The sequence below is a fragment of the Ictalurus furcatus genome, chromosome 12, assembly GCF_023375685.1.
Source record: "Ictalurus furcatus strain D&B chromosome 12, Billie_1.0, whole genome shotgun sequence".
Taxonomy (NCBI): Eukaryota; Metazoa; Chordata; class Actinopteri; order Siluriformes; family Ictaluridae; genus Ictalurus; species Ictalurus furcatus.
Window position 1 is genome coordinate 28,267,381 of NC_071266.1, and position 10,043 is coordinate 28,277,423.

At 42.1% G+C, this 10,043-nt stretch overlaps 1 protein-coding gene across 1 annotated transcript in view; it reads right to left on the bottom strand.

Annotated features, from left to right (window-relative positions):
• Positions 1-1,658: 1,658 nt before the first annotated feature.
• LOC128615567 (protein shisa-6-like) overlaps positions 1,659-10,043 on the bottom strand; it is an 85,922-nt gene continuing 77,537 nt past the window's right edge. The window contains exon 8 of the mRNA XM_053637762.1: positions 1,659-2,221. Coding sequence (XP_053493737.1) covers positions 1,659-2,221 — 563 coding nt within the window. The remainder of the gene's footprint in view (positions 2,222-10,043) is intronic.

The window sequence follows — 10,043 nt, forward strand, 5'->3', positions numbered from 1 at the left end:
TGAACTTTCTTTGTAAACCCGCCCACTTTTGGCACGTACACCACACAAATGAGCTAACGGCATTTTAGATCTTAGCAAATCTGGGGCTGAGCGCATGGGCGGAGATTCGCCGTGACGACGTGACGGGTGGAAATGTTTGCAGCACTCTTTCCGCCATTCTTGTACGCTGTGTACCAAACCTGAACTGTGGACCAACAAAACCAAAAACACAAGAGGTATTCTTCAGGTTCAGTTGAGACATCAGTATCAATACCAGAGGAGAAAGATCTGCTAAAATAAGAAATAAAAAAACTAAAATAAAAAAACAACAACAACAGCAACAACAAAAGCTTATCAGACATCGTCTGACTCAACCACATGTTCATAATCGATACATTTTTTTTTTTTTAATATCACATACATGCACTCACCCTTACAAACACACACACACACACACACACACACACACACACACACACACGGACACATTTACTGTACGACTGGATGGTGAAACTGAGATCACTGAGGTCTGGAAAACAACAACAACCCAAAAATCTGAGCTAACTTGACTCTCTGAACTACAGCTATCACAGCGTATTTACAATCCTGTACGCAAGAAAACTGGCACATAGCGCCTCTAAGAGGCAGATAGGAGCTGGTCGATATACCAAAAAAGAATTGACAGAATGTGAAAATAATAAAATATGTGTTTCAACTGTTAACTGTATTGATTGTGCTTTTTTAACCTTTACTCCACTTCTAACGAAATGGGGCAATGTCTTTTGGTTTTTTTTTGGTTTTTGTTTTTTTCATTTGCATGGCACACCCATGACCTTTTTTTGTTCTTCATATCTATGAGTAATCTCTAAAGCTAAACTGAGAACTAGAATTACAAACTGTAAGTCTCTTTACACTGTATATTTGTATAAAGTTAATACAGGGCTTTTGCTGTTCAGTCCTGTTTTTTTTTCTCAAGTCTTTGTTGGTTTTTGTTGGACTGCAGCCCATTTTCTTACGTGTGTGTGTGCGCATGTGTGTGTGTGTGTGCGTGTGTGTGTGTGTGCGTGTGTGTGTGGGTGTGATCGTGTCTGTGTTAATGTGTAAGCCCTTACATTGGCCGGAGGCATGAGGAGGAAAGTGTATTCTTTCTCTTTTTTTCCAAATGACCCAGAAGATGTCGAGGCTGAAGCTTCGAGATGAAATCGGGAACAAGTCAAGGTCAAAAGCAGAAGGAAGAAGAGAACTGAAAATTGGGACGCCTCCGTTAACACACACGCGCGCGCACACATGCGCACACACACACACACACACACACACACACACACTGTTTATATTACCACAATGAGTGTTCAGTGACCTCCTGCCCAGTCTTTCGCTTTCTTTCACTCTGAACTGTGAGAAAATCGACTCGTAATCTTAATGTCCCACCTTTATCCATACCTTCTCCTTTTAGTCATTTTCTCTGCCTCTTTCCCTATGTTTAGACTGTCACTTCTGCTTTGCCAGCAGTGTGATACCGATGTTTTCCTATTTCCTTTCTTCGTACTCTTATTTATTTCTCTATCTCTCCCTCTTTCCCCTCCTTTTATTCTCCTTTCTGTCTGTTTTGCACTATTGCCATGTACTGTAATGTAGATGCTTGCTTCTGTCTTCCTCCCTCTGTCCTTCTGTCCCTGTTTTCACACTGTCACTTCATTCTTGCTGGCCGTGCGGTACTGATGATGGTGATGTCCAGGTATGTACTGCAAGTGGTCGACTGTGTGTGTCCGTCTTGAGGCGAACGCCTGCCTTTTGTTGCCACTGACGCTCAGCAGCCCATCGTTCCCCCTGTACCCGTCGTCGCCGGCACCATCGCTCTGCTGCGAGTGTGAGTGCGCCTTCGCTATCCTGTGGTGTCGCTCGATGGTGGGCGTGGGAGGCACGAAGATGTCCGTGTGCGAGAGTGCACGAGCCATCGTCTTCTCACGGAAATCGGCTCGCCGCAGCGAGAGCAGCTTGTCCGGTGAGAGCAAAGGATCCCGGGATTGCAAGCGATCGGCCGAGAGCATATCCTGCGAAAATGTGTATGCGGGTGCAACATAGTCACGGCGCGAGACGACAGGTGAGAGGACATGGTCCTGAGACATTGCACGTTGCACACGACGTGGCCTCACTCGGTGCTCTGGTGTCTCCGGAGCCAACTTCACCAGCTTCGGGGTCACATCAGGTAGGTGGAACTTCCTCCCGTAATAGTCGTCCTCACCTGAGAAACAAAGAAGCAAAGATTGTGTTCACACCAGTCCTTATTCATTCTGGATAGAGGGAGAGACATTATGTGTGTCGTAATGTTCTATTCACTACTTTGCAGCAACTGTCCAGCAGTCGCAGGTCATTGGGTTCCATCTTGTTTTCCTTACTACCAATTCAACCCCAGTTGGGGTTGTCTCTGTTCTAGCACCAAAATGCTGGAATGACCTTCCCCTGGCTGAGTCACTGGCTGTCTTCAAATGAAGACTAACGACATACTTCTTCACCAAGCATGCAAATTAGCACTAATTGAAAACTAAACAACTTTGACTTGTACTGTTTTTCTGCTGTACCAACTTGTGGTACCAACTCCTGTCAAATGGACCTTGCTGTGCAGGCATGAAGATATGTTTTTTGATGAAGTCACTCTTTTGGAGAAGTACTATTTGCCAAATGTAAATGCTAACGTAAGAGCAACGACAACAAGTGCTTCACCAGCTCACCTCATCTACTAAGACCTCAACCAACAACTGACCTGAAGCCCATCATTCTTTGGGGGTTTCCAGTCGCAAACATTTCCAAGACATCTTTTGCTATTAGTCTAGTTACTCTCAGCTCTACGGTTTAAGCAGCAGCTATTTAGCATCAATTCTATGACTGATTAATCACCCTGTCCAGGCCCATATTTGAGCATTCCAAACCTGCCAGGAACTCAGAGGAACAGCTCTTGAGACTCTCAAAATATAATATGTCAGCAGCAGATTTTGTTCTGCCTTGCTGCACCTTAGCTGCCAACAGTTGCGGGAATGAGGACGCCCTAATTATGGCCTTACACCACAGCCTGTGGGAGGAGGTGCAGAGTGAACTATTAATTGATTCACCATCCCTCAACCACTTAATTTCACCGCCTATTTTGTAGGTTAACATACTACAAGAGCATGCAAAATCCATCGATTTTAACCAACCTCACCAAGCAAATAATATATTACAATAGTACTATAACATCCTTTTTTAGCTAACAATCAATTCTGGGACTATGGGGAGATATAGATCTTATAGATCTGCATCTGCTGTGAGCTCTCCATATCCTGGTGGGATCCTTCCAGCCAGCTCCGTACATCCAAGACCCATCCAATCCCTACAGTTGCATATAAGTTCACACCAATGATACAGAAGATGATCAGGTGACCAGGACCATTGGGCTGGTTGCCAACTCCATATATGTAATCAGCCCTCTCAAGAAACTGCACATTTCCTAGGAATTCAAGGACCTTTAAAGCTACCCCTAATTGGACCTACTGTCTGGTGCCATATGTCTGTGCCTTAGCCTGGCATTTTCCAACTTTTCGTGTCCTTGGTTTCAGCTGGCTTCTCAACACTACAACACTTGGATTATATTCTACAACATTCTCATCCACCTAGGCCGTTTCATGTGTTAGTAATAACTTTTGAGATTATAGCTTAGAGAGAGCTAGCACAGGGAAAGGATTACACGGACAACTGGGAACTCCTTGTCATCAAGCTAGCCCTAAAAACTAACAATATTTGCTAGGATGCAGGTCAAAGGAAGTGGGAGTACAGTTTAGAGACATCAATAATCCTCAAGACTGAAGCTGCAGATTTGTATTATTTTTAATATCAAAGACCATGATATGCTTTCCCTATATTCCCTATACTTTCCACTGACAATATGAGCTGCTGATCCAGAAATCCAGCTGGAGATTAAGCCTGTATCTCTTAATCTTAACTGGAGTAAGTTTCTCCCTTGGGCCGAGTATTTCCAAAACTCCCCCATATGCATGTCCTCCATTGTGACACCTTTAGAGTGTGTCCTCATTTCCTGGCCTTCTCTGTTCTGTAGGAACGTAAGAAGAGGGTAACTCATGGGAGTTGATGAATGGTTAGGTGCCGTAAGGAAAGTTGCCCTTGCTTTGAGAGCATGACTAAAGTTACATGCGAACTGCTGCCATAAGAAAGTCTCAAGCTCTCAACCTGGTCAAATCTTATCAGTTCTCATCTTTTTTTTCGTCTTTTTACTCATCCGTTAGAGAAATACCATCGACAGCCCCATTCGCAGTGCTCCATATCTGTATAGTACATCTGTATCCTTTTATTGCTAATGAAATATAGATAGCAGACGGACTGCCAGCGTCTCACTATTCGATTTGTATTTGCTGATTTTGTTCCATTTTGGTACAGTGATGATCTATTATTAATACTTAAAGATGCACTATTTCGATTTTTTTCAGTATTTAAAAATGAGCTTTGTTAACAGAATTCTGACCTGGAGCACAAGAAAAGCTAAAAGATGGGGCTGAGGACAGAAAAATCCATTTCCACAATGAAAAATCCTTTATGCACATTTAATGTACATTACATTATATTACATTAGGGACGTCTCGGCATTTATTAACCAAGAAAAATGAGCCGGATCCGTGCTGGACAAGCGTGAATTTTCACAATCCCTTATGACAATGAATCATTTTCCAAGACTAGCTATTGAGATTGTAAGTAACTGGAGACAGAACTATTTTTATTCTCCACGTAGATCATAAACCATTGAAATCGTTTGAGAAATGTAAACGTTATGGTGCTTTTTATCCAGAAAACACACAGCTCCCCGTTTACTCATATTTGTTTATAGGGCAGTCTTTCCCGGATTAACATGGCGGACACGTTGACGTGAATGTTTATGTGCGCCGGCGTGTAGTGTTTCTTTACAAAGTGACATCGCCATCTACTGGCCTGGTGTGCACAATACAGCGTTTTTAGTCGTTTTCATGGATCCATGTGAACGGGGACCGTTTTGTCTGTGCACGAAACTTTTCGAAAGTGCGAAGGAAAAACCTTTTCTGTTTTTAGTACGTGGTTGTCGTGTAAAGTAGCCTAAGTTTATCGACATCTTCAGGAGGGAGGAGTTTTACGCTTCTTTGCGGTTTCTTGGTAACACGACAGGCTCCATTTTTATGTCTTATTAACTTCGAGAGAGAGAGAATAAACAGAGGGCAGGTGACGGAATGACTGTTTACAGCTGTTATAACGTAAGTGAGAACAGGAACTGACTTGTTTCATGGACAACATTAAATGTAACAATAAAGAGGTGTGGTTCATTTTAATTACTAAAATGTTGGTTACTGTTGGTCCTGTTGTTGGTTACTACATTGTTGTTCCTACTGAAGTGCAAAGTGTAACGTGAGGGAACGCCACTGAGAGGACTTTTTCCTCCTTTCTTTATTATCAGGATTTCTGACAATGTTTCTGTTCGAGGTTTTATTAAAAAGGTGAGCATGACTTGTACCACCAGCTACGTTTTTGTGCAAGTGCCTGGAGTGTCGTTGATACACAGAACCCAAAACACAATCACAGCTTTCCACCTTCCTCTTTCTTCTTCTTTTCTTTCTTCTTGCTTGAGTTCTTCTTGCTTTTTGTCACTATTTCGCTTCGTGTTATGCCTAACAGTGTGTATTATTTCTTCCTTTTCTTCCTTTCCCTTGATCGCCGGAGTCTCTGGACATCAAGCTGCTCTCTCTCTGTGTGACGGTGTGTTTGATCTGCAGTAGCCTGACAGTTACAACCACACAACAGCCTTCAGTAACACACTGATCTCTCAAAACTCAACACTAACGAGCTCGTAACTCAGCGCTTTAGAGCTGTGCTTGGCAATTAGATGAAAACCTGACATGAAATGTCAATGAATGAGACATAAAATCATACACATTCACTCAAATTCTAAATATACGGGAAAATATGTACGTAAGGAAGTTCATTTTCTTACATCTTCACGAACTCTAAACCCAACAACAGTTTCTTAGTACTGCAATGCTCGTAGGTCTTGGACTTCCTGTCACATCGCCTGTCAATTCTTATGGATGTCATAGTTCTAATTTCTCCATCCACTTCTCACAGTTACACTAGTTTTCCTCTTCATAGCTACCACATTGCCTCTAGTTAAACAAGTTCTCCTGGAAACCTGAGTGTTCACCGGATATATCCTAATTACTCTAATTACCCTAATTACTTTTCTCTCCACACACACACACACACAGTACACACACCCCTGAAGTTACGGCACCTGTATGAATGTTAATCTGTGGAACAGTGTGAAACTGAGCTCCTGTCCTAAAGGCCATCCAGCAGGATTAATGAATGCATAATGATGAATGTGGAATGAAGACCACAGCAGGTTCTGGCAGCTGCTTTCAGTGGAGCTTTAACTGAACACTGTCCAGCTTCTCAGTGTGACCTTCGCAGAGTAAAGGTCAGATGAAGAAGCCCCTCAGGCTACACTCCGGTACTGAAAGAGCTCACACCGTACTGAGGGAATTGTGGGTAACAGGAAAGAGCAAGTCCAAAGGAATTCGCATGAAAAGTTATGACTGAGTAATAGAGATTTATGAGTTCAGTTGCAAGAAAAAGAAGAAGAAGAAGAACCAAATCACTTCCCAAGGAAGGAAGGAAGAAGGAAGTGCTAAAGGAACACTTGATATTGAGCGGATGGGATGCAGGAGTTTACTGGATGGTTGATTGATAGTGAAGAGAACTCAAGAGAAAGTGCAGAACCCAGAGGAAACCCACGCGGACAGTAACCTGAGCTCAGGATTGATCCAGAGACCCTGAGGCTGTGAGGTTCATGCTGTACTAACACACCTCCCTGCTTTTCTTCTTTATCCCCATTCTCCTAGTTACTCCAAAATGTTCCTCATTTCTGTAGTTCTTCTAGTGTACCCTCATTCTCATACTTCCTTTTTTCCTGTTAATCAAGCGCTTCCTAATTCTTCTAGGTCCTTGTCCTTGTTTCCACACTTCTCTTAGTTATAGTTACAGCACTGCTCTTAGATAAAACATTCCCCTAGAATAGAATAAATCATTCAAAACAAACCATTTGTTATCTACTCCGATTATTCTAGTTGTTCCAGTTACTAGTTGTTTTTTTGTTTTTTAACTCTTTTGTTTTTCTGTCTTTCTTTTTGTGTTTGTTTCTTTCTTTCTTTCTTTCTTTTTTCTTTCTTAGTTGATTTGTATCCTTTTCTTCCTCAAACCTGTCCTAGTTACCCAGGTTTCCCCTTATTCCTCTAGTCCTTGACTACCTCAGTGCTATGTTTATGATGAAAGGGACAAGGGCAGTAAACAGTGTACCTCAGGTTTTATTATTATTATTATTATAGCGGAAACATTGCACTTGTATATATATATGTATATATAACAGGAACCCCAATTATGAAGACTTGTAGGCCTTAACACACAGTAATTGCCCTCTCCTACTAAAATACGTTGTTAGAAACACATGAAATATTTTAATTACTTTAAAAATCCTTTATGTTTAATACATATTTTAAACTAGGAAGGCCGCCATTATGTGACACGTGCAGTGCTCTCTGAGTTGATGCCGTAAAATGGCTGCACTTGAGCACTCAGAAGAATTAGCTAACAGCCCCGCAGCAGGAAAATAATGCCACACTGTGCTGCTTTTGTCTGTAATGTTCTAGTTCTTGTGTGCTGTGATACAGGGGATATCTGTAAATATAATCAAACCCGTAAGCATCTTGTTAGTGCGTTTGTTCTGTATATTCTCATAAAGTAAAGCTCCTGTAAAATGAGCCTAAAACGCCTAGCCAAGGCATGCCCAAATTCAAATTAAAGCTGTTCTTGAACCATTTGGAGCACATGCATGGTTTTGGTCTCTTTTGAAAGCTGCACTAAATATTTTTACATAATTGGATTGTTTGGACCTTTGCCAGCGTAACAAGACATCAGTGGGTTACTATCAGGCTTAGATGAGTTAACTCTGTTTTGTAAGTGTTTGTTTGTATGTCGGTGGTCTGGCACAGACGCTGATTGTAGCTGCCATTGTGATTGTATCTCAATACAGTTTATATCAATCAAATCACAAGAATCTTAGCTTTCCAAAGATATGAGTACCTTCATACACACAGAAGCTATGTAGATAGCATAGATTTGCTCATAACATGGCGAGAGCACGCTTGCGGGTGTTGGAATTTTAACAGGATAAAGTATACGATGGAAAGATCATAGCTGATGATCTCTAAAATTATTGATATTAGAATACGTTTCATCATAAAACGATAGTTTAATCCATATGCTTACCTTGAACAATAAACCCTCTCACTTGGCATAGATGTGCAGTTGCTACACAGGCCATGGATTTTACGCCACTCTCACCTCCTCACCTCTCTGACCATCTTCATTCTGATTTACATTGTGAGTAATGTCTTCTATATTAAACTCCTCACTTACATTACGCTCGGGTTCAAATTGAAAAGGCTGAAGACATGTTTATATCGCTGTAGGGTCGCTGGAGAATCAAGACCGTTACAACTACTTGATATCACTACCCAGAATGCATTGCGACGTAAACAGCAATGGCAGCCTACGAGTGCAAGGATTTTTATTATTTTTTTAAAAAAAACTGACATCTAGAGTGTTTTTGTATAGGAGATTTATATAGCAGATGTCAGCGTTAATCTAATAAACCATACAAGTCTTCATAATTTGGGTTCCCTTTAAAGACACTGCCCCCAGATCAACAGGCAGTTTGGAACGCACCATCTCTCTCTCTCGCTCTTTCCTCTCTCTCTGACACACACACACACACACACACACACACACACACACACACACACACACACACATCACATCAGGCAATTTAGAACAGCATTTCAATAAGAGTCTTGACAAAGAGACTTTTTTTCCTAAAGATTCTCTCTCTCTCTCTCTCTCTCTCTCTCTGTCTGTCTCTGTCTCTCGCTCTCTCAGATATTCTCCGAAGCACTCAAACTACAAAAAACTGAAATATCAAATACTCTTTGTGCACAAGTCCCAGTGGGAAAGCACATTAATTCAGCTTCTCTGAAACTCTTTTATCTCCCTCCCTCTCTCGGAGGAAGCCCATCTTTTCCACTGGAGCGATATTTCCGTACTCTGTCAGGCTGAGGTTTAGCTCTGTGTGCTTAAATCAGGGTCAGGATGAAGGTCAGGGACAGAGCTTGTAGCCTCACATTCACACTTCACTGCTCTTTTCCCATTGCTACATTCAGTAACCACTCCAGGGAAAGAGAGTTTGTTTAATAAAGTGATTTACAGTCTCAGTTTCAGTGGAGTTACTCTTGCTTACAACACAAAATGTGTAAAAGTGCCACCTAGCTCATTCGTTTCCCTAGTGCCAACAGGTCTCTTAGTATTTCTAGTTCCTCTACTTTCCCTAGTTCCCCTAGTTCTTCTAGTTCCCCTATTTCCTCTAGTTCCCATCAAGGCCTGGACTCCACAAGACCTCTGAAGGTGTGCTGTGGTATCTGGCATCAAAACGTCAGCAGCAGATCCTTTAAGTCCTGTACGTTGCAAGTCCAGGCCTCCATTGTTCGGACTTGTTTGTCCAGAACATCCCACAGACGCTCTATCGAATTGAGATCTGGGGAATTTGGAGGCCGAGTCAACACCTTGAACTCTATGTCATGTTCCTCAAACCGTTCCTGAACAGGTGTTGTAGTGTGTCAGGACGCATTATCCTGCTGATTGAGGACACTGATATTAGGGAACACCGTTACCATGAAGGGGTGTACTCAGTCTGGAACAGTGTTTAGGTAGGTGGTACGTGTCAAAGTAAGATCCACATGAATGCCAGGATACAAGTTTCCCAGCAGAACATTACCCAGAGCATCATACTGCCTCCGCCGGCTCGCCTTCTTCCCATAGTGCATCCTGGAGCCATCTTTTTCCCAGGTAACCCACACACACACACACACACAGCCTCCACATGATGTTAAAAAAAAAAAAAACATGATTTATCAGACCAGGCCGCCTTCTTCCATTGCTCCATGGTC